The sequence below is a fragment of the Candidozyma pseudohaemuli genome (assembly GCF_003013735.1).
Source record: "Candidozyma pseudohaemuli strain B12108 chromosome Unknown scaffold00001, whole genome shotgun sequence".
Classification (NCBI taxonomy): domain Eukaryota; kingdom Fungi; phylum Ascomycota; class Pichiomycetes; order Serinales; family Metschnikowiaceae; genus Candidozyma; species Candidozyma pseudohaemuli.
The window spans coordinates 723,692-747,461 of NW_020194435.1; the positions used below are offsets into that span (position 1 = coordinate 723,692).

A 23,770-nucleotide genomic window follows, 5' to 3' on the forward strand; every position below is an offset into this window, starting at 1 on the left:
ATTGTATCCCCTACGACCACGGCTTATCCCCTTCACAGGAGGGGTTCAGATGGCTGCGAAAAGAAGACGGAACCAAGCCACCGGAGGTCCGAGCAGGTGGAATCCAGAAATAAACTGTAATTCTTCTATCAACGATAACTTCACCTTCTTTTCCATTTTTCTTCAAGAAAAACGTACTCCGCCCTTTTCTCCTTCTCCTTTGACTTGCTTCTTTCCATTCCTGGAAGCCAAGGCCGCGGGGCGCACCAGATCACCAATTAGTACCGAAATCTTCCCAACCACCTACCACTCCTACCATGTGGGCGTTGTTGTTTCTCGTGCTTACGGCGTTGGCTAATCCGATTCTTTTTGCTCGGGAAGAGCTCTCAGAGAACTCTGGAGATAAAAGAGATGATTTTTATGTCTCCTCCTTGCCGGGCTTGTTCAAGATCAAAGGGGAGGACATCCCTGTGATGTTCGCTGGACAGCTCAAGCTTTACGATGAAAATAATACACACTATTTCTTCTGGAAATTCGAGGACCAGCACAAGGCGCCAGTGGCAGAGAAGAAATTGATTTTTTGGCTCAATGGAGGACCCGGTTGTCTGTCCATGGATGGGGCCTTGATGGAGGCTGGTCCCTTGCGTGTTAACAAGAACAAAGAGGTCGTCTACAACGAAGGCCTGTGGCATAAGAAGGCCAATATTGTGTTTGTGGACCAGCCAGCGGGAACTGGCCTCAGTTACTCAGACGAGTGGGCCACAGACTTGAACGATCTCCTGTGGCACTTCCAGCGCTTCTTGACAAAGTACTTTGACCTTTTCCCCGACGAGAAGGAGTACGACGTGATGTTTGCCGGCGAGAGTTACGCCGGTCAGTATATTCCATACATTGCCAACCGTGTGATTGAGGGCATGCCTGAGATCAATGTCAAGGGCCTCTTGATCGGCAATGGTTTCATCGATCCATACACGCAGGGCCTCTCCTATTTGCCATTTGCAACTCAGGCGGGCATAATTTCACTGGACCACCCTAACTTCAAAGATCTTCTTCATCGCCAGGAAGCATGTCAGAAGAGGGTTGCCGAGGCAAAAGCCTCGAGATCCCCAGCTGCCGCAGACTTGGCCACAAGAACCTGCGATAACGTCATGAACATGATGCTCAAGTACACGAGCTACATGCACGGTCCCAAGAACGAGCAGTGTTTCAACATGTACGATTACACCCTCAAGGATCTGTTCCCGCTGTGTGGTATGCATTGGCCTCCTGACCTTCAATATGTCACGCCTTTCTTGAGACAAGACAGCGTTAAGAAGAGCTTGAATTTGATCAATCGTATTGATTGGAAGGAATGCAGAGGGAACGTTGGTGGCCACTTGAACTCGAGAAGTGTGCCGCCTGCCATCGACCTTTTCCCTGACCTTTTGAAAAAGACACAGGTTGTCCTTTTCCATGGTAACAGAGACATCATCTGTAACTACATTGGTGCCGAATATCTTATCAAAGACCTTGACTGGAACGGAAAGAAAGGCTTCTCAGAGCTGTTGCCCACGTACGACTGGTTCCATGAGGATGAAAAGAGCGGCTACATTCAAAGCGAGGCCAACTTGACCTACGTTAATGTCTTTGATGCCTCTCATATGGTCCCATTTGACAAGCCTGAGTTGCTGAGCGCCATTGTTGATCTCTTGTACGCTCGTTACGACCTCGATGAGAAGCAAGACCAGAAGCCCAGACTTGTCACACACAAGTTGTCGAACCAGCCAGCGGAGGACAGCAGACCAACAAAGCCCGAGCCAACGGAGCCTGAAGAGTCTAGCATCATTGAGTCTCCAGTCGTTTCTCCTGTTGCCAGCGGAAACAGCACGGTTCCAGCAGACTCCTCAGAGAACCACTACAGTAACGCACTTGTTCGCCTTATCCAATTTGCAGTAATAATCGTGCTCATTTACGGCGTGTGTGCTCTCTTCCTGGCTTATCGCTCGAGACCTGCCTCTATTATAAAGACGAAGCTGTCAAACCGCAAAAAGAATGTCCAGTGGGCAGATCAGTTGGAGGAAGAAGAGTTGGGCATGGGTCCTACTGACGGGAAGGGCTCGATATTTGCCAGGGCCTACCTGAAGTTGACTGGAGGTGACCCTCAGGGGCGTTACACCGCAACACTGCCATATGAGGACATAGAGTTGGAGGGCACGCGACGCGAGGAGGACGACTTTATCATCGCAAGTGACGACGAATTGCCAGACCAAGAGGAACAGCCAAAATAAGACATGAAGCCATCATGGAAAAAAAGGGATTCAAAAACTGCCGCTAGTTACGGTGACTAAATATTCAAGTTGCATAGGAAAGTTTTGGTAAACGAAGTATGAATGAAGTGTAGATGCTAGCGGAGTGATAAGAACATGAGTCTCCGTGCATGGCATTGAGATAGGGCCTATAGACAGAAAGATTTACAATGAGTTTTAAAAAGAGAATTTGTCTGGAAAATCGAGATTAAAAAGTATGATGATACGTTTGATGTGTTGCAGATTGGTGACCTTTTCGCAGCCATATTCATGTCCACCTTAGGGAATATTGAGAATAGACACCACACAAAGCGTCAGGACAGTAATGCGTCAGGACAATAAGTCCTTGTACATCTGATATACCTTGAAAATAATCGCCTTTTTGGACACTTTCCCATAATAAATCCTCTTTTTAAGACGGGTTGTACCCACGTGATACGGCACGTGCGTACCCACAATAGTTTAGGAAAAAATCTACAACAGTCTTCAACTTCAACCATCATGCTCAGATCCTTCGCCAGATCACTTGCCACAGGCGTCCAGGAGGCGCTGTTGCTGGTCGGCAAGCCACCCAAATACACTCTAGCATCGCTTCGGAGCTTTCCCTCTCTTGAGCCCCACACTGTCGTTCCATATCCTACAGACTTCTTGAACAAGCCGCTCAGAAGAGACTTCTTGTGGAGTGCGGTAGTTTTTGAAGCTGACAGAGCTCGTGTTGGCTCTGGATACGTCCCAACAAAAGGAGATAAGCCATTTTCCAACAGAAAATTGCACCCCCAGAAGGGTACTGGTAGGGCCAGAGTTGGTGATGCTAACTCGCCCATCAGAGATAACGGCTTGAAGGCCCACGGTATCAAGGCTCCTCACGACTGGCTGACCAAATTACCCAAGAAGGTTTATGCCAAGGCTGTGCAGACCGCTTTCAGCGAACAGTATAGAAATGGGCAATTGTTTGTCATTGGTGGAGAGCAGAAGGGAGATTCAGATGGTCTACTTGTGGACTTCCAGTATGCTTACCCTCAGCAGATTGAGCAATTTGTTGAAACTCACGACTTGGAGAGATTGAGTCTTCTTTTCATTACCGATGTGGAGAGAGACAACTTGTTGAAGGCTACCGAGAGTCTTGGTAAGAAGGCCGATGTGGTCACGAAGGAGGCCCTCGAGGTGAGAGACTTGTTGAAGGCTAACAGAGTGTACATTGAGGAGGCTGCCTTGAACTGGCTTGTGGCCCAGCACGACATCTAATTGTAAATAGCTAATGGGATTGGGCCAAATGGTCCAGGGATGAGAAATTGCTGTAGAGGGTGAGCTTACCTAGCAGTTGTGAACAATTATGAAGAGTTGATCAACATCTGGAAGACAAGCATATCCATTAGTTCAACTCTTGTTGCCTCACTGTTGCAATTGCTCAAAAAAGATAGAGTTCATTTAGAAGCAGACTTCAAGAAAAGTGTGCCGACGTGAGAGGTTAATGAGAAGAAGGCAGCCTGTAAAGAAATTCAGTCAATTGTTGTCAAAAAATAACAAGAAGTCCACGAAATAAATCAGACCTGGTAGTTAAGGACTCCAAACTTGCAGCGTCACATTGGCTGCAAACTAGCCTACCACCACACAAAACCCAATCGAACACAAATGACTTCCGAGACTTTTCACTGAAGCTATGACTACATTCAAATGGATCAACATATTAAATTTCACATTTCACACTCCCTTAGTCCCCACGTAAATGAAGCTTCCCGCTGAACTACAGATATGGATAGGGCTTCAGCCCTAGCGCGCCTGTGTCCAGTATGCGTTGGCGACGCACCCATTTTCCATAATGTGAGGCTGTCACGTGCCCAATCCCACCTGCACGCGCGAGGAAGAGGGAAAAAAAATTTCCAACCGTTAACCAAAAAAGATTCCCTCTCAACTACCAAAAGCCTATCCGCCATGTCTTTAGTTGTCCAGGAAGACGGATCGTTCCAGCACATTTTGCGTTTGTTGAACACCAACATCGATGGTAGAATCAAGATCATGTACGCCTTGACCAAGATCAGAGGTGTGGGCAGAAGATACTCCAACTTGGTTTGCAAGAAGGCCGACGTTGACTTGAAGAAGCGTGCCGGTGAGTTGACCCAGGAAGAGTTGGAGAGAGTTGTCACCATCATGCAAAACCCAACTCAGTACAAGATCCCAGCTTGGTTCTTGAACAGACAGAAGGACCAGGTTGACGGCAAGGACTACCACGTCTTGGCCAACAACATGGAGTCTAAGTTGAGAGATGACTTGGAGAGATTGAAGAAGATCAGATCCCACAGAGGTATCAGACACTTCTGGGGCTTGAAGGTGAGAGGTCAGCACACCAAGACCACCTCTCGTGGCCGTTAAGCTGCAAGCATGTAACATGTAATTAATTTACGTATTGGAGAAAAGGCTTACGCCAGATTGTAGATGAATTGAATGTCGGGGATGGATGACGTTGTCGAAAGGCTTACATGTATTGTTGACGGTCACCGGTTTTAGCACAAGCATTGGTGTGTGAACATGTCAAACACTGTACGATTAATTAGTGAAAGTTATCAAGAACTGGTAGCTCTTACCCGTAAACTTTCAATGGCTTCTCGTTCAGTTCTTGGTGTTCATTGGATGAACATAGCTCTAAGTGAAAAGTATAAGTCTGAGAAAACCAAAAGAGTGAAGATTGTGGCTCCATTAAACTAGTTGATGAGCGTTTAAGCTCCATTTAGAATTGTTGTTATTCATAGATTGGACAGCTAGGGAAAGCAGTCTCAAGCTTCCTACAATTTATTTTTTTCAACTAAGATTAAAGCAAGATGGTGTGGTCAATAACGTGGAAGCCGGACAACAAAATGTGAAACCTCGACTAAACTTCATGGAAAGGAAGTTATTTAATCGGATGAAATACATTGTTTACGCTTTTGCTGAAATTCTGTATTTTCCAGTTGAAGTTATATTGTCTATAGTCTTCATGCGCACTAGTAATCTTTACAGAAATTCGCAGCCATTCCTGCTCTTCTACACAATATCCTCTAATACTTAAAAAAGCACAACCCACACCAAGCCTATTCAAATACGACTATATGCTTCACAAAATTGGTGAGGATGGTGGGTTGACATTTGTTGCGCTAGAATAGCACGAAAAGCTAGCATTATAACGACTTAAAGGTTAAATGACTCAAAGAACTCCCAACTCAAGATATTTGAATCAAAAGCCCCGCAAAATGTGACATCCCTTCATGACATCTCTGAAGCCGTTCGTTATTGGTCCACATTCCTTACTCCTCAAATTGTGGCAAACGCACTCCATGAGCTCATCTCTGGAATTCCGAGGAGATGCCACATTTGAAAGCTACCATGACAACCTTGAAATATAGTTTCAGTAAACCATTTTTGACAGAATCTGGGTAATAATCAACCTTTTTTATCTTCACAAGCTTTGTCACATCTCAATTAGCAAGCAACGACCGTTGATGGAGACTGCATGGGGACTATATCAACCTTCGCATCTGCACGTCATAAAGCAGATAAGATTGGAGCACTGGTGATTTTCAAACCGGTGCTACACGATCCTGGTTCCACAAAATTTGAAAAACTTATCCCACACCCTTACCAAGTGTCCCAAATAACATATGACGCGTCCACAGCACCCAGAAGATGACTACACATCTGACGCCGAAGAAGGCGGCTTCCTCGTAAATGATCCAGATCGCAAGAAGACGAAAGGCAGATCCAGAAGAAAACTGACACCAAAATCTCAAACATACAAGGAGGAGTCTGACGACGATGTGGTAGAGGTGAATGGAAGCAGAAAAAGGGCCACCAGAGGCCCACGCAGAGGCTCCAAGAAGATCAAGGTCGATGACTCAGACGATGAGAACGATGGGGACTTCAAAATCGAAGACCACCACTCAGAGGAAGAGGAGGATGATGACTTGGCGATAATCAGCCACTCACGCCATGAAGAAGGGTCCAACCCTCAAACTGCTGTGAACCTAGATAGTGAGTCAGATTTGGAGATTGCAGCTAACGGAAACGGAGATGCGGCGGAAAGACCAAAGCCGAAACAACGTCTCTCCATGAGTCCAGGGGCTTCCGGTAAAAAGGCAAAAAAGCCTCGGAAAAAGAAAGAGCCAAAAGTGAAGGTTCCTTATTTCACCCGAACCACTAATAAGCTCTACGAGCAACACCCAGAGCTTAAGGATGTCTTCCCCTACCTTCAGTCACTTCCGGGCATTCCTGTAAAACGTGCCGAACAACCAGATAAGATGAATATCCGTCTTTTGCCATTTCAGTTGGAAGGTCTTAATTGGTTGTTGGCACAAGAAGATGGTGAGTTCCAAGGTGGTGTTCTTGCAGACGAGATGGGTATGGGTAAGACAATTCAAATGATTGCTCTTTTTATGAGCGACACGCAGAAAAGGCCAAACTTGGTTGTGGGTCCTACTGTGGCATTGATGCAATGGAAAAACGAGATCGAGGCACATACGCATGATGGCCAGCTCAAGACGCTATTATTCCACGGTGCTAATAGAGAAACCGACATGGAAGAACTAATGAAATACGATGTGATTTTGACTTCCTATTCGGTGTTGGAAAGTGTCGACAGAAAAGAACGTTATGGTTTCCGCAGAAAGAACGGTCTTGTGAAGCAGAAGTCCCCATTGCATGCATTACCATTCTACAGAGTCATCCTTGATGAAGCCCATAACATCAAAGATCGTACCTCGGGAACAGCAAAGGCAGCAAATGACTTGAATTGCCAGAAGAGATGGTGCTTAACTGGTACGCCGTTACAGAACAGAATTGGTGAAATGTACTCATTGATTCGATTCATGAAGCTCGACCCTTTCTACAAGTATTTCTGTACAAAGTGTGAGTGTTCTCTGTCGGAGTGGAAGTTTTCCGATTGGAGGCATTGTGACCATTGTGGACATTCACCCATGCTTCACACAAACTTCTTCAACCACTTTATGTTGAAGAACATTCAAAAGCACGGTATCGAAGGCGATGGTCTCACTTCGTTTCAACACATTCGCTTGCTTTTGAGAAATGTCATGCTTCGAAGAACTAAATTGGAGCGTGCAGATGATTTAGGTCTTCCACCGAGAATCGTGGAGATCAGAAAAGATAAGTTTAATGCGGAGGAGAAGGACCTATACCAGTCTTTATACAGTGATTCGAAGAGAAAGTTCAACGATTACGTTGCCGAGGGTGTCGTTCTCAATAATTATGCTAACATTTTTACTTTGATCACGAGAATGAGACAGTTGGCTGATCACCCTGATTTAGTCCTCAAGAGGATAGGTACTAATGCGATTGCACAAGATGTCGAGGGTGTGATCATGTGTCAGTTGTGTGACGACGAGGCCGAGGAACCAATCGAGTCTAAGTGTCATCACAAGTTTTGCCGTATGTGTATCCAGGAGTATGTGGAGAGTTTCTCTGGAGAGGAGAAGAAACTCGAGTGCCCTGTTTGCCACATTGGTCTCTCCATCGACTTGCAACAACCCGCCTTGGCTGTGGACGAGGAACAGTTTTCCAAAGCATCTATTGTCAACAGAATCAAGATGGGTACACATGGTGGAGAATGGAGACTGTCGACGAAGATCGAGGCATTGGTCGAGGAGCTTTACAAACTTCGATCTGATAGACACACAATCAAGTCGATTGTGTTTTCACAATTTACCTCGATGTTGGACTTAGTTGAGTGGAGACTCAAGAGAGCAGGTTTCCAGACGGTTAAACTTTCCGGATCTATGTCACCCCAGCAGCGTGACAAGACAATCAAGTATTTCATGGAAAACACTCTGGTGGAGATCTTCCTTGTGTCATTGAAAGCAGGTGGTGTTGCCCTTAACTTGTGTGAGGCGTCGCAAGTTTTCCTCATGGATCCATGGTGGAACCCGAGTGTGGAATGGCAGTCAATGGATCGTGTGCACAGAATTGGTCAGAAGAGGCCTATTCGTATCACGAGATTTTGTATTGAGGATAGTATTGAGCTGAAGATCATCGAGTTGCAAGACAAAAAGGCCAACATGATCCACGCCACCATCAATCATGACGATGCCGCAGTCAACAGACTTACCCCAGACGATCTTCAGTTCTTGTTCATGAATTAATCTTCTTGTGGGGAAACGGAAAGTTACATACACAGGGAGCATAACGCCCCATATTTAATAGCACGATATCCGTAGCAGTAACACCACACGTAGAATGACCTATGCGGTGATTCACAAAGTTGAGAAAGCATGACACCAACAAGACAACACAATTTTATTCTCTTAGTAGAAGAATTAGCAGGTTCTGTCTGTCATGAGTCAGTACCGTATTCGCTATGGCTCTTTTTTGCAGCCATTACCACGTGACGCAAACCACGTGGCGTAAAATCGGTAATTATGAAGCTATGTTTGGATTCTCTCCATAAATTGTACACAAAAAGTTCATACCGGATTCACAGAGTTCATCCGCCCCTCCCGAAAAGAGAATTCATTTAAACTTTCGTCTCTAATCTGCTATCGCTCCTGCACACTCGTAGGTGACTCACGGGCGATAACAAAAATGCCTCTCCATCTACTGGGGCACCTGCAGGACACAGACTGAAAAACCTCCCCACATAAAAGGTCTTGCGATTCAATCACCTCCCTACTACTACTTCCAATGCTTGATTTTTGGCTCAACTACCTAGAAAATCCGACACTATCGGTGCTTCCCCATGACTTCCTCAAGCCCGAGAACAATAGGTCGGTGGAGGCCACCAAGCTGATCCAGATTGCAGTCAAGCCGGACTTTGTTACTGGTTTAGCTGTATTGGCAGCACTCATTTTCAGATTGACCGGTGACGATGATGTTGTCATTGCTACTGATGCCGAGGCAGAAGGCGAACCTTTTATTGTGAGGTTGACGGTGGACCCCAAGATGCTGTTTAAGCAATTGGAGGAGAAGATTCGTCAGGAATACGACACCAACCAACACAAGGTGGAGTACCACAATTTGGACGACATTGCGCAAGCAATCAAGGAGCAAAAGGGACTAGAAACTCGTCCTCCATTGTTCAAGATCAGTTACCAGTTCGCCAGAGAGTCTCAGAAGTTGGAGACCTCTGTCAAGGGCTCTGTGAGAGACTTGGCTGTTTTCATTGATCCCAAGACGGCACAATTGCACTTTTTCTACAATGCTTTGCTTTATCGCTCAGAGAGAATGGACATTTTTGCCGAGCAGTTTAGCCAGTTCACGACGGCTGTGAGTCAGAATCCTGACGTTGAGATCACCAAGGTCAACTTGATCACACCTACCCAAAAGTCACATTTGCCTGACCCAACATTGGACCTTGACTGGAGCGGCTACAGAGGGGCCATTCAAGACATTTTCATGAAGAACGCCTTGGAGTTCCCTGACAGAACATGTGTGGTCGAGACAAAGCTGTTCATGGATCCTTCCTCCAAAACCAGAACTTTCACCTACAAGCAGATCAACGAAGCTTCCAACGTGGTTGGCAATTACTTGAAGGAGACCGGTATCAAGAAGGGTGACATTGTCATGATCTATGCCTACAGAGGTGTGGATTTGATGGTCGCTGTAATGGGTGTGTTGAAGGCTGGTGCTACCTTCTCTGTCATTGACCCAGCCTACCCTCCAGCTAGACAGAACATCTACCTTTCCGTGGCCAAGCCTCAGGGTCTTATTGGCTTGGAGAAGGCTGGCGTGTTGGACGATCTTGTCAAGGACTATATCAAGGATGAGCTAAATGTGGTGACTTCTATCCCACAGTTGAAGCTTCAGGATGACGGTTCAATTATCGGTGGTCTGGAGAACTCTTCTGAAGACGTCTTAGCGGCATATCAGTCGTTTGCTGAAAAGCCTACAGGAGTAATTGTCGGTCCTGACTGTAACCCAACATTGAGTTTCACTTCCGGCTCGGAAGGTGTGCCTAAGGGTGTGTTGGGTCGTCACTACTCACTTGCATACTACTTCCCATGGATGGCTAAGCGTTTTGGTCTTTCTTCCGACGATAAATTCACCATGTTGTCTGGTATCGCCCATGACCCTATCCAAAGAGATATGTTCACACCACTTTTCTTGGGAGCTCAGCTTATTGTCCCTACAGCTGACGATATTGGTACTCCAGGTAAGTTGGCCGATTGGATGGCCGAATATGGCACTACTGTCACCCATCTTACACCAGCTATGGGTCAGCTTTTAAGTGCCCAAGCCACTACTGCTATTCCAAGCTTGCACCACGCATTCTTCGTTGGTGACATTTTGACCAAGAGAGATTGTCTCCGTTTGCAAACTTTGGCCGAGAACGTCTACATCGTGAACATGTACGGAACCACTGAAACCCAGCGTGCTGTCTCCTACTTCGAGATCAAGTCCAGAGCCGCTGACCCTACCTTCTTGAAGAACTTGAAGGATGTTATGCCTGCTGGAAGCGGTATGTACAATGTGCAAATGTTGGTGGTGAACAGAAACGACCCTTCGCAGACATGTGGTGTTGGTGAGATTGGAGAAATCTACGTCAGAGCCGCTGGTTTGGCTGAGGGCTACCGTGGCTTGCCAGACTTGAACAAGCAAAAGTTTGTCACAAACTGGTACGTCGATCCTCAACAATGGACCGAACAAGATCAGGCCAATGCTGATGTTACCAAGCAACCATGGAGAGAGCAGGGCTGGTTTGGACCCAGAGACAGATTATACAGAACCGGTGACTTGGGCAGATACTTGCCAGACGGTAATGTGGAGTGCTGTGGTAGAGCCGATGACCAGGTGAAGATCAGAGGTTTCCGTATCGAATTGGGTGAGATTGACACCCACTTATCTCAACACCCATTGGTCAGAGAGAACGTTACTTTGGTGAGAAGAGACAAGAGTGAAGAGCCCACTTTGATCTCCTACATTGTGCCCAAGGAGTGTCCCGAGTTGCATGAGCTTAAGGCTGATGTTGAGGACCAGGACGACCCTATCGTTAGTGGATTGGCTGCCTACGGTGCTTTGATTAAGGACATCAAGCTGCACTTGAAGAAGAGATTAGCTTCTTATGCAATCCCCACCATTATTGTCCCATTGGTCAAGTTGCCACTTAATCCAAATGGTAAGGTCGACAAGCCCAAGTTGCCTTTCCCAGATACCGCCCAGCTTGAAGCTGTGGCCCGGTTGGCTGCTGATAAGAGAGGTATTGATCATGAGGAGGAGAGCTTCAACGAATTGGAGGCCACCATTCGTGACTTGTGGATCGAGGTTTTGCCAAACAGACCAGCCACTATCGCCAAGGACGACTCATTCTTCGACCTTGGTGGCCACTCTATTTTGGGTACTCGTATGATTTTCGAGTTGAGAAAGAAGCTTAATGTTGATGTGCCTTTGGGAATTATCTTCAAGAACCCTACGATTGAGCTGTTCTCCAAGGAGGTTGCCAAGTACAAGAAGGGTGACTTTGCTCAATTGGCTGACGGTAAGGCGGAGCATCACGAAGTGGAAATTGATAACTCTCTTTCCTACAGCGATGATGCCAAGGAGCTCACCAGAGATGCTCTTCTCAAGCTGTACCCATCATTGGAGAAATTGGACTTTTCTTCAACTGTGAACGTCTTCCTCACTGGTGCCACCGGTTTCCTTGGGTCCTTCATCCTTCGTGATCTTTTGCTGGGCCGTAAGGGTGACTTCAAGGTTTACGCCCATGTCAGAGCATCTTCTGCAGAGGCTGGTCTTGAAAGATTGCGCAAGACGGGTAAGACGTACGGTATTTGGAACGAGGAGTGGGCTTCTAAGATTGAGGTTGTTCTTGGTGACTTGAGCAAGCACCAATTTGGCTTGGATGCCTCTACTTGGTCTACGCTTGCCAACGCTGTGGATGTCATTATCCATAATGGTGCTTTGGTCCACTGGGTGTACCCATACTCTCAATTGAGAGACGCCAATGTCATTTCTACAATCAACGTGATGAACTTGGCTGGAGAGGGCAAGCCTAAGCAGTTTTCTTTCGTGTCCACCACATCCACTCTTGACAGCGACTACTTCATCAACGCCTCTGACGAATTGACATCTAGAGGTTTTGCTGGTATTGCTGAGCTGGACGATTTGAATGGATCCAGCACCGGTTTGGGTACTGGCTATGGTCAGTCTAAATGGGCTGCTGAGTACATTATCAGAAGAGCCGGTGAAAGAGGTTTGAAGGGCTGCATCACCAGACCAGGTTACGTTACTGGTTTCTCCAAATCTGGTGCTTCCAACACCGACGATTTCCTTTTGAGAATGTTAAAGGGTTGTGCCGAGCTTGGTTCATACCCAGACATCACCAACAACGTCAATGCTGTTCCTGTTGACCAGGTGGCTCGTGTTGTTGTGGCTACTGCACTTCACCCACCACACGCTGATTACTTGGCTGTTGCACAGGTGACTGGCCATCCTAGAATCAGATTCAATGATATGTTGGCCTCACTCAAGACCTACGGCTATGACTTGAAGTGTGAGGACTACCCTGAATGGAGAACATCGTTGGAAAAGTTTGTCATTGCTGACTCCAGAGACTCTGCATTGTTCCCATTGCTCCATTTCGTTCTCGACAATTTGCCTCAGGACACTAAGGCTCCTGAGTTGGATGACCAGAACGCCGTTAAGTCCTTGAAGGCAGACAAAGACCTTCTGGGAGAAGACAGATCTGCCGGTGATGGTCTTGATGCTGCTCAGATGGGCATTTACATCAGCTATTTGGTGAAGATCGGCTTCTTGCCAGCTCCCGCCAACCAGGGTGAGCCATTGCCTGAGATTGAGTTGACTCAAGAGGCCTTGGACCTTATTGCCTCTGGTGCTGGTGCCCGTGGATCTGCGGGAAAGTAATTTCCTAAAACAATCAAAAATGTGTATATAAAAAAAAGAATACTGTAACGAATGGTGGTGTAGCAGAATATCAATAGTCGGTTGCAAAATGTAGGCTGTTGATCTGGGGCTCAAGTGAGGTCTGATAGTCGAGCATAATCTGATCACCGTAGCATTGAATTCTATGAACTACCAATTCAGGAACAGAGAGGTTTCTGGAAAACTTTTTTTATTTTTGACTTTCCCAAATTCTCTTCTAGATTCATGATTCGTGGTGCTGCTGATAGTATGCGTGCTGGTACATCCGTACACATATGTCTCACATACTTGAATCACTTTAAGCCTACTACATTTACAATCTCTACCACCCATTGCATGTCACTCAAAGGGACCTATAAATATGAGTGAACGTAGCAGCCATAATGGGAACCGAAATTCAGACCAGACCACTCCGAGCCCGAAGGCCGCAAACTCATTTGGCATGTCTCTGACTCAAAGGAAACGGCCAAAAGGCACCCCAATGCTGCCGAGAAGTCCGGTGCTGCCTCTTCAAGGCAACCAGCTTAGCGGTACTGAGGTTCTGGCAAAAAAGAGACTTGTGGAGCAATTTTACATGCCTCGATCCGATCCTCCACTGAAAGCACACAGCTATTCCGATCTCATAACAGCATTTCGGCAGGGTCAACCGTCAGCTGAATCGCCCTCTCGAGAACCTCGACAGGAAGAAGCTTTCCCATGGCTGCAAGTGACAGCTAAAAAGTCATTCATGGAGTTGGCGGAAGAGGGAAAACTACAATACTCACCCATAGACCGGGACATCCAAAGTCCGGCTAAAGTGGCCGAGATGCTTCTAGGCGTGGATGATGAAGACGACGACTCGAGAGTAATTGACCGGCTTGTTCTGGCCCTAGAAACCTCAGCGCTGGCGCTAGAGCGGAAATTTGAAAAGGACCTCAATGTGACTTGTGCACCCACGGAGCAGTTGAACATGCTCAGTGAGTATTTAAGCAAGCTTTCAGGGGAGGTTCAGACATTGCATAAAGAGCTTTCGGAAACCACACTGCGATTGAAGAGTAACTTCAGGCTGCAGCTCCAGGTGAGCATGGAGAAGCTTGATAAGTTGGATGAGTTGTTAAAGTCTTTGACTGGACGACTTGACGATAGCAGACAGCGAATGCAAAGCTCCAAAGTGGTGATGACGGAGGAAATGGCAGACAAAATTGCTGTATTGGAGTATGTTGCGAAAAGGTTCAACGAGCATGATCAGTTGGTGAGACAAAGGAGAGTGACGCAACTGATATCGTTTCTCTGCTGCGTCATTGGAGGTCTTTGTATCTACGTTTTGGCTAGGTATTTGGGAATATTCTGAATGAAGGGACGCAGCATGATTAACCCATACCCTCTCGAGTATCATGGTATTTATAAATGCATGCGCCGATGGCGGCGAACAAGAAATAGACAAGACGTAAAGTTCACACAGATCCAGTTTGATGTCTTTCTTTTCTCGGATTGTCTTTAAAGCATTGGCTGCAAACGTCATGCACTTCTACGTCAATGTAGATTGTGATCCAAGAGGTGCGTCACCTTTGTAAATCATTGAAGGAAAACTCAAAGCAACCGTTGATCTCATCAAACAAATTTCACATCTGATTCCCTCACACATTGACGTAATATCGGCTCCGACTATAAGACCCAAACCGAAGTCTCGGACTTCTGCTCGGTGACGCGATTGCCCCACTTCAACTCTGCATGCCTTACCCCAGACGGACTTCTGTCACCCTCATCCAAAATGCCACCAACTACCTCATTTCTTTATGATTTCAGACAGTGAAAGTGACTTCAATCGTTTTGCATGTAATGAATGCAAGCGGCGGAGAATTCGCTGCGCTCGAGAGCTCCCCGTCTGTGGAACATGTCGAACAGCCAAACGGCACTGCTTGTATGAGCAGCCCAAACGATCGCCACTTACCAGGAAGCATTTGACAGAAGTGGAGGAAGAACTCAGTGTTACAAGGCAAATCATTGCTCGATACTGCCCCGAAGTTGATCTTCAGCAATTAGTTGGCAAGCTTCGAAACGGGACAAGCATCGATGATCTTCCAGACGATGTGGTGGTGAAGCGAAGGAAAGTTGAAGTACCGAATCAAAACGGCTTCATCGGTCATACCCCGCAGATGAACATTCTGCTGCTTTTGCAGAATCATGATGACATTCTGAGCCTGCTGCTGATGCTACTCCAAATTCCTCAGTATCTTCCACCTTCTATCAATGAGACAGATGCTATGTCCAATTCGAAAAGCTCAACTTCATCTTCTCCATTATCCAACACATACAGCAGCAAATGCCTGTGGGATGAACGCAGATCCATGTTGGATAGAAAACTCTCGGTGACTGACGGAATGGCTACAACTGAAAGTAACTGCTACTTGGGTACCACCAGTTCAGCTGCATTGATCAATCTTATTGGAGGTGGATACTTCCTTCAGCAAAACAAGCCAAAAATTCGAGAAAGCGATTCGCCTTCTTCAGCGTCTTCCCTTGCATCAATCTCCATTCCTTCCAGACTGAGAATAGAGCACTACGTGAACATGTACTTTGAAACGTACCATGTGTCGTACCCCATAGTACATCGGCCCCTTTTCCTAGCTCAGCTTAATGAGGTCGTGGAGGCACCCCCTGGATGGCGTTCCTTGCTTTACATAGTAGCCGCTATAGGCCTGTTCATGTCAGCCACAACCGGTGATGAGGATGATGATCTTACCCTCCTTGATTGTGCCAAAAAAGAACTTTCCCTTGAAGATCTAGAAACAGGCTCCCTCACGCTCGTTCAGACTCTAGCTTTGATTTCAAATTATCTCCAAAAGCGAGACAGACCTAATTCAGGCTACAACTACCTTGGCTTAGCGGCACGAATGGCTCTTGGCCTTGGGCTCCATAAAGATTTGGCTGAGCCAGGCGATCTGCTTTTGAACCAGGAAATGCGTCGCCGTGTGTGGTGGTGCTTGTACATCTTTGACTGTGGACTGACTATCACTTATGGAAGACCATTGGGCATTCCGTGTGCTGGACTCGACGCCAAGTTGCCCATGAATGTTGTGGATTCGAATTTGACAGCTATGACCGCAGCTCCTCCTCAACAAGAGAAAGGACCCACTGTCTACACAAGCGTGAGGCTTCAAGCGCTTTTCCATATATTCACCAACAGCATATACGAGAGGATCATCAGTGACCCATTTCCGCTGGCTCAAACATTGTTGCGGTGGGATTGTGAATATATTGAGCGCTGGAAGCTGTTGATTCCCAGAAGTTTTCGAGAAGACGCCGATGTCTCTGCTAGATTCAAATTGGCTCATGCGGTCTTGCACTGGAGATCCCGGAACCTTCGAATCATCATGTACAGAACTTTCATGTTGAAAAGGCTCTTTTCCGACAAGCAAGAGCCCGTGGATGATTACGAGACAAAGGCAGGTGAGGTTTGTCTTCGTGAGTGTAGCATAACCATCCAAAGCATGGATACCTTCTGGAGCGAAAAGGCCCAGTACAACCGGATGGATGCATGGTACCTGCTTTTCTTCCTTATTCCAGCAGTTGTTATGCCACTTGTCTGTTTAAGGAACGATCCTGTTTCTTCGGAAGCCAATGCATGGCGAAAAGAGATCGTAATGGCGCAAAGGGTGATAGACAAAATCCTGAAAATCTGTCCTCCAGCGGCTAGAATCTCCGAGTTTATCAGTAGCATGGCATTAGGATGTCTCGGAAACCAGGAAAACACCACGGGCTTTACACCATTGAACGATAATATGGCCTTTCCCACTATAGCTGTTGACGAAAGCCCCATGTCTCAGCTCATGCAGCTACATACGATGCTCTGGCCCTCTTCCTTTGACATCGAACAACAGTTCTAACAGTTTATATTCTATCATGCCTAGATAAGGGCGTAACCGCCACCTGCAATAATCTCTTCTCCAGTGACATATGAGGAAGCATGGCTGGCCAAGAAGACATATACACCCTTGAGCTCATAAGTGGAGCACATTCTGCCTGCGGGGATCAAGCCTGACCACACTTTTCTCCATTCCTCTGGATGGCAGTCAGTCATTTCGGTCTGAATGTAACCTGGAGAAACACAGTTGACTCTGGCAAAATCGACCCACTCCACCGCTAGACACTTTGCCAAACGCACCAAAGCGGCTTTCGAGGCATTATATGGCGCTTGAGGCTGTGGGTAGTTCACAATGCTGGAAGAAATGGAAGCAGTGAAGACGATTCTGCCCTGTTTGAAGCTACCACTCTCCTTCTGCTTCTTGAAAGCGTTAGCAGCCGCCTGGGCCGTGAAAAAAGCGCCATCCAAGTTGACACTCAAAGTCTTGTGGTAGTTTTCCTCGGTGAAGTCCTCTCCCTTCTGCTGGACTGCAACACCGGCATTTGGAACCACCACATCCAAACGACCAAAGTCCTCGAGCACCTGGGCGACACAGGCCTCGATCTCCTTTTTGTTGACAACATTGCACTGGTAAGCCTTGAAGCGGACTCCTAGCTCCTTGAATTTTGCCTCCACTTCTTTCACTTCCTCGGGCTTCAGCGAATTGTACGTCACAGCGATATCTGCACCAGCCTCAGCGAGGCCTATAGCAGCTCCGAGACCGATACCACGAACGCCTCCAGTGATGAGGGCAACCTCGGACTTGAGAGAGAAAAGGCTAAGAACAGATGATTCCTGGGGTTGGAAAAGCATGATTCTGACAATTGGACTTTGGTTCCAGACTTTGGCGATTCTGGTCTTTATATGCCACCGATGGTGGGGCAGCGCGGGACAGTACCCCAGATTCTGGGGTCACAGGTGTCCGCTGGAGCAGACTGGCCCTGTGCCAGGGAGACATACAACGGATTCCGATATAGAGAAAACTTTGTGCCATAACGGACAATAGTGACAAAGTCGCGGAGGGTTTCTAGGGCTGTTAGATCTGTGGAGCACAACAGGTGGGTTTCCTGATTCTTCAGAGTGTGAAAGCATGCGATAAGGCCCTGACAGGTAGACGTACTTCTCTGCTATAGACGATTGAATAACCCCGTGACAGTTATATTAGAATGCGGATATTGAAGCTTCCCCGTAGAAGTAAATCGTAGCACTGATCAATAGCCTTCCCCGTGTGGAGGCCAGATGTCCGTTGAATGGCTGCAAATGCACTGCACCAGAGGTCCACAGAAGTCCGCTGGAGAACTTAAAAAGGCCATGAATCCAGAAAACTTCTTCACCAACAATGTCCTCCGAAAACCCAGCCTTCGTCCTCAAAACAGTTAAAAATGTTGTCTTGGAAAACAGACCCATGAAGCCCTTGCAGCCTAAGGAAGTGAGGGTTCATATCGAGCAAACCGGTATCTGTGGAAGTGACGTCCACTACTGGCAGAAGGGCCGTATTGGAAAATTCATCATGGAGGATGGAAAAGACATGGTGTTGGGACACGAACTGGCAGGTACGGTGGTGGAGCTTGGCTCAGAAGTGACCACTTTGAAGAAAGGTGACAGAGTCTCGGTGGAACCAGGCGTGCCATGCCGTTACTGTGATCTTTGCCGTGATGGTAAATACAACATGTGTGAGGATATGGTGTTTGCAGCCACACCTCCATGGGATGGCACTTTGCAGCGTTATTACAATGTTGCATATGACTACTGCTACAAGATCCCAGACCACATGGACATGGAGGAGGCTGCTCTTGTTGAACCAGTCACTGTTGCCGTTCAAGCATGCAAGAGGGCCGACCTTAGAGGAAGAGACTTTGTTGTTGTGTTTGGCTGCGGTCCAATTGGATTATTGTGCCAGGCTGTGGCCAAGGCTCTTGGGTGCAAAAAAGTGATTGGTGTTGATATTTCTGACGGACGTTTGCAATTTGCAAAGACCTACGGGGCCGATGGTGTTTTCAAGATGCCTCCCAAGGAGGAGAACGAGGACGCCGAGGCTTACGCCAAAAGGGTTTCTGCTACCATCAAGAAGGAGTTTGATGTTGGTGAGCACGGAGCTGATGTGATCTTGGAAGCTACCGGTGCCGAGCCATGTATCCAAACTGGTGTCTTTTTGGCAAGACACGAGGGAAGATTTGTTCAAACAGGAATGGGCAGAGAGTTTGTTAGCTTCCCAGTTACTGAGGCCCTTGTTAAGCAGCTCAATTGGACTGGTACCATCAGATACTCCACCGGCTGCTACCCTACTGCAGTTGATTTAGTTGCCTCTGGCAAGATTGACGTAAAGAGACTCGTTACCAACAGATTCAAGTTTGAGGAAGCCGAGAAGGCGTTTGAATTGGTGAAGGAGGGCAGAACCGATGTGATCAAGGTGATGATCGCCGGTGTCACCGACGAGACCAAGATCTGAGTCGGAACAGGATAGAGAATAAACGAGTGAATGATTTTTTTATTGTAAGGGGTAATTTGTGGCCTTGGTGTATGATAATACAAGAAGTACTGTTGCATGCCCAAACCAGATATCCTCATGCATACCTCTCTCACAAGTATAGGTCAGTAGCTCAATGGCAACGTCAATAAAGAACCCACCTTGCTTCGATCTAATCTCTAGTCAATTGCTACTCCACCTCCAAATGGGTGGTCGCAACTCGGCTAATGAGATTTAGATAAGCAACTCCGAGTTACACAAAACTTCACTGAGGACTTTAAAGTTAAAAACATCCTTTTGAGGATCTCCCTCTGATCATTCGAAGTACCCCAAATCAATCCTCAATTGGGTAGCCCGCCCGAACGATAGTGCGACAGAAGTCCGAGGTGACAGAAGTCCGGGGTCATAAAGGCCCGGTGCACACTTAACCCCACTATAGCTCATCAGCGGTCACAAAGCCAGTAGTATAAATGTCTGGGGTGCTGTCACTTATCCTGGTTTCTCATCACAAGAGTCAATCACAGATTTCGCAGCCACCATGTCCACCATTAGAAAGCCAAACCCACAGCTCTCCGACAGCGTCTTTGAGATGTTCTCCATGAAGGGGAAAGTCACCATCATCACTGGTGCAGCTGGCGGAATCGGAGCAGAAGTGTCCAGAGCATTGGCTGAGGCTGGAGGAGACTGCGCTTTATGGTATGGCAACAACACCGCAGCCATTGACATTGCCAAAGAGCTCGAGGAGAAATACAAGGTCAAGGCAAAGGCATACAAGGTCGATGTGAGAGAATGGGAGCAGGTTGACAATGGTGTCAAGGAAGTGATCAAGGACTTTGGTCACTTGGATGTGATGATTGCCAATGCCGGTATCCCAGCTACCACAGGTCTTCTCAAGCTGAGCTTCGAGGAGTGGAACAATGTTGTTCAAACCGACTACAACGGCGTGTTCTACTGTGCTCGTGCTGCTGGTCAGGTTTTTGAAAAACAGGGCCACGGTAACTTGATCACCACTGCCTCCATGTCTGGATCCATCGTGAACCTTCCTCAGAACCAGGCCAACTACAATGCGATCAAGGCTGCTGTGATCCACTTGACCAAGTCTTTGGCTGTGGAGTGGGCCGATTTTGCTAGATGCAACTCGGTCTCTCCAGGCTACATTGACACACCTATTTCCTACAAGGTGACGGACGAGGTCAAGGAGGAGTGGTACAGAAGAACACCAATGAGAAGAGATGCCGATGCCAGGGAGCTCAAGGGTATCTACCTCTACTTGGCCAGTAACGCTTCCACTTTCACCACCGGTAGTGACTTTATCGTTGACGGTGGTCACTGCTGCCCATGAGGAATAAATAGTCAAGATTAGAATGATAAGTGGAGTGTAGAACAAGTCGTAAAGGCGAATTTTTCACCAGTTACGAAAGACCTCACGTTCAATTGGAATAATACATCGTTGTTCCGCCAATGAAAAGTTGACTCTCTCGATATCTCATCATTCTCCGGTAGTCAATATTCCATGTCCCAAGAAGATCACTGATACGATCCACATCAAACGGACACAGGATACCTCCTCCTCACTGTGAGCTGGGCGTCTTGGCCATAGTGCCATTATTTCATGTTTCTGTTCTTCTCCTCCTTGCATCCTCATTTACCGAGTCTCGGTGAAAAATATCTTGCTGCAAAACCCCATTGAATGGCTGCAAAATGCCTGCGCGTATAGCTGCCTGCCCCACATACCCCACTATACGTACCTTGCCGAGCGTCCAACCGTCGAATCAGAAAGAACCAGTCGGCCAAGCACTCCTGTACTCCGGAAATCATCACCACATAATCTCCAGATCAAGCTGCCTCGGACCCCTGTCGCCCTCGTATTTCCACACATGCCCCGCACGTCACCCTAGTCTCGGAGCTCTTTTGGGCATTCCCGGGACGCTCCATGCTCACAACCATATAAGTTGGCCATTTTGCAGCCATTCTACTGGCACCACTCACACAAGCATGTTTTTCAAAACGACTCCCATCGAGGAGATTGTGGGAAAATCCATCGCTGAGGTGCTTCCCGACCACGGCAAACCATGGTATCGGGTCCGCCACCTCTTGGAACTCAACCTTATCTTGCTTGTGCCTCTTCTCTCTTCTGCCACTGCTGGTTACGATGGCTCTTTGATGAATGGGCTTCAGGCCATTGATGAATGGAAGGACGAGTTTGGACACCCTAAGGGCACCATGCTTGGCTTCATCAATGCTGCTCAGAACTTTGGCTGCGTTATCGCTCTTCCCTTCTGTGGCTGGCTCACAGACTACCTCGGTAGAAAATGGACCTTGTGTATTGGTCTTTGGGGGATTGTCATTGCTACTATAATCCAGGCAACTGGTCACTCTTTGGCCCAGCTTATTGCCTCGAGATTTATTGTAGGAGGCGCTGGAATGCTTGCAGTTCAGCCTGCTCCGCTTCTTGTGGCTGAATTATCATACCCTAGCTTCAGAGGAAAGATGACCTCGATGTACTGGTGCTTGTACTATTTGGGGGCTATTTTGGCATCCTGGGCGTGTTACGGTACTGCTGGTCTGGGCGACAATTGGGCATGGCGTATACCCACCATTCTTCAGGCTGGATATCCTGTGGTGCAACTTGCCTTCTTGGTATTTGTGCCTGAGAGTCCCAGATGGTTGATATCCAAGGGTAAGGTTGACAAGGCACGGGAAATCATGGTGAAGTACCATGCTGGTGGTGACAATGATAGTGCCTTGGTGGATGTTGAGATCAGAGAGATCCTTGCAGCATTGGACATGGAGAGACTGGCGAAACAGACGAAATGGCTGGACTTGATCGCTACGCCAGGCAACAGAAGAAGAACGTACATTGCCTTATCGTTGGGAATTTTTGCCCAATGGAACGGTGTGGCCGTGGTTTCCTACTACCTCACGTTGGTGCTTGATACCATTGGCATCACCAGCTCGTCAATGCAAACGCTCATCAACGGGCTTTTGCAAATCTTCAACCTTATAGCCGCCGCTTCAGCGGCGTTATTGGTGGACTTCCTCGGCAGAAGAACCCTCTTCCTCTGGTCAGGAATTGGTATGCTTGTGTCGTACATCATCTGGACGGCCTGCCTGGCTGTTTTCGACCAGAACGGGTCAATGGCAGCGGGACGTGCTGTGGTGGGCTTTATCTTCATTTTTTACTTCCATTACGACATTGCCTATACGCCTTTGCTTTTGGCGTATCCGACGGAAATCTTCCCATACTCGTTGCGGTCCAAAGGTGTCACAGTAGAGCTTCTTGGAGTATACGGCTCATTGGTGATTGCGTCTTTTTGCAATTCCATCGCCTTGGACGACATCGGCTGGCGGTACTACATTGTGTTCTGCGTGTTGCTCTTTATCATTGTTCTCAACACATACTTCTTCTACCCTGAGACCAAGGGCTACTCGCTCGAGGAGGTTGCCAAATTGTTCGACGGAGAGAAAATGGATTTAGAGCTGATTGCCGACAAAAAAGTGGAAGTTCAACATGTTGAAACACTCAGCAAAAGCAGAGAATAGGAAGGCACAGGCGAGGGTGCTGATCAATCGCCGTTTGAGACACTTGCATTTTGTGTTTCGGTTTTCTTGACCCGTCACAGAATATCACGTCATCGGCGGCGGTGATCTCGAGGCGTGTAATACATTGAGAGTTGGAGTCAGACGGAGTCAAAGGCAAAGAAAAAAAAAAAAAAAGGAAAGAAAAAAATAGGTTAGTGTTTTAACAAAGTTAACAAATTTGTGTGTTGGTTCGGATCGCAACCTGTGTAGCTATGTGCTCCCCCAAGGTACCTCCCGGCGGTACTAATGAAACCAGCACCGAGAGAGCGGAATACGTCAGACAGCTTGGCGGATAGCGCGTTGCCAAGTGCCATTGTTCAAGATGTTCGATACTACAGACCCCATCACACAAAATCACGCTTGAATCTCCCTAATCAGAGATTCATAACGGCCCGGTTTGCAACCGATTGGCCGAATCGGGGACCTCCAACCGACGTGGGGTGAGTGTGAGGCTGGCAGGATGTTTCGTTGTCATCCTGCCTGCAGTACCACGCTGTCTGGTGCCTCCACTTTTCTTTTCCTTTGCGGCAGCCTGTCTAGTGGTTGTGCGTTGAGACCAGCCGGGGACGCCCACATGCAGTACATTTTCCCTGTAGCAGGAAACGTCATAGCCTGGTTACCGTCGTTGGTGGTGTGGAATTGCCGATCGGGACCACTTTTTATTTTTCAACCTTCCCCAGACGCTGCAACTGCCGCCAACCCCTGGCCCCGTGCAATCAC

At 47.4% G+C, this 23,770-nt stretch overlaps 9 protein-coding genes across 9 annotated transcripts; 8 read left to right on the forward strand and 1 right to left on the reverse strand.

The window, feature by feature from the left end:
• Positions 1-296: 296 nt before the first annotated feature.
• C7M61_000313 (serine-type carboxypeptidase) lies at positions 297-2,246 on the forward strand (the record flags this gene model as incomplete). The annotated part of the gene is made up of 1 exon (XM_024855765.1): positions 297-2,246. The coding sequence occupies one exon, from the start codon at positions 297-299 to the stop codon at positions 2,244-2,246; it is 1,950 nt and encodes a 649-aa protein (XP_024715364.1).
• Positions 2,247-2,765: 519 nt separating this feature from the next.
• On the forward strand, positions 2,766-3,509 carry YML6 (mitochondrial 54S ribosomal protein uL4m; the record flags this gene model as incomplete). The annotated part of the gene is made up of 1 exon (XM_024855766.1): positions 2,766-3,509. One exon carries the CDS (start codon positions 2,766-2,768, stop codon positions 3,507-3,509), a length of 744 nt encoding a protein of 247 aa, XP_024715365.1.
• Positions 3,510-4,196: 687 nt separating this feature from the next.
• RPS18 (40S ribosomal protein uS13) lies at positions 4,197-4,634 on the forward strand (the record flags this gene model as incomplete). The annotated part of the gene is made up of 1 exon (XM_024855767.1): positions 4,197-4,634. One exon carries the CDS (start codon positions 4,197-4,199, stop codon positions 4,632-4,634), a length of 438 nt encoding a protein of 145 aa, XP_024715366.1.
• A 1,262-nt stretch (positions 4,635-5,896) lies between these two features.
• Positions 5,897-8,386, forward strand: RAD16 (DNA repair protein; the record flags this gene model as incomplete). The annotated part of the gene is made up of 1 exon (XM_024855768.1): positions 5,897-8,386. One exon carries the CDS (start codon positions 5,897-5,899, stop codon positions 8,384-8,386), a length of 2,490 nt encoding a protein of 829 aa, XP_024715367.1.
• Positions 8,387-8,924: 538 nt separating this feature from the next.
• LYS2 (L-aminoadipate-semialdehyde dehydrogenase) lies at positions 8,925-16,984 on the forward strand (the record flags this gene model as incomplete). Its single annotated transcript, XM_024855769.1, has 3 exons — positions 8,925-13,096; positions 13,611-14,429; positions 15,052-16,984. 3 exons carry the CDS (start codon positions 8,925-8,927, stop codon positions 16,982-16,984), a joined length of 6,924 nt encoding a protein of 2,307 aa, XP_024715368.1.
• A 20-nt stretch (positions 16,985-17,004) lies between these two features.
• On the reverse strand, positions 17,005-17,814 carry C7M61_000318 (uncharacterized protein; the record flags this gene model as incomplete). The annotated part of the gene is made up of 1 exon (XM_024855770.1): positions 17,005-17,814. The coding sequence occupies one exon, from the start codon at positions 17,812-17,814 to the stop codon at positions 17,005-17,007; it is 810 nt and encodes a 269-aa protein (XP_024715369.1).
• Positions 17,815-18,340: 526 nt separating this feature from the next.
• C7M61_000319 (NAD(P)-dependent alcohol dehydrogenase) lies at positions 18,341-19,450 on the forward strand (the record flags this gene model as incomplete). The annotated part of the gene is made up of 1 exon (XM_024855771.1): positions 18,341-19,450. The coding sequence occupies one exon, from the start codon at positions 18,341-18,343 to the stop codon at positions 19,448-19,450; it is 1,110 nt and encodes a 369-aa protein (XP_024715370.1).
• A 556-nt stretch (positions 19,451-20,006) lies between these two features.
• C7M61_000320 (uncharacterized protein) lies at positions 20,007-20,810 on the forward strand (the record flags this gene model as incomplete). The annotated part of the gene is made up of 1 exon (XM_024855772.1): positions 20,007-20,810. One exon carries the CDS (start codon positions 20,007-20,009, stop codon positions 20,808-20,810), a length of 804 nt encoding a protein of 267 aa, XP_024715371.1.
• A 653-nt stretch (positions 20,811-21,463) lies between these two features.
• On the forward strand, positions 21,464-23,011 carry C7M61_000321 (uncharacterized protein; the record flags this gene model as incomplete). The annotated part of the gene is made up of 1 exon (XM_024855773.1): positions 21,464-23,011. The coding sequence occupies one exon, from the start codon at positions 21,464-21,466 to the stop codon at positions 23,009-23,011; it is 1,548 nt and encodes a 515-aa protein (XP_024715372.1).
• Positions 23,012-23,770: the final 759 nt, after the last annotated feature.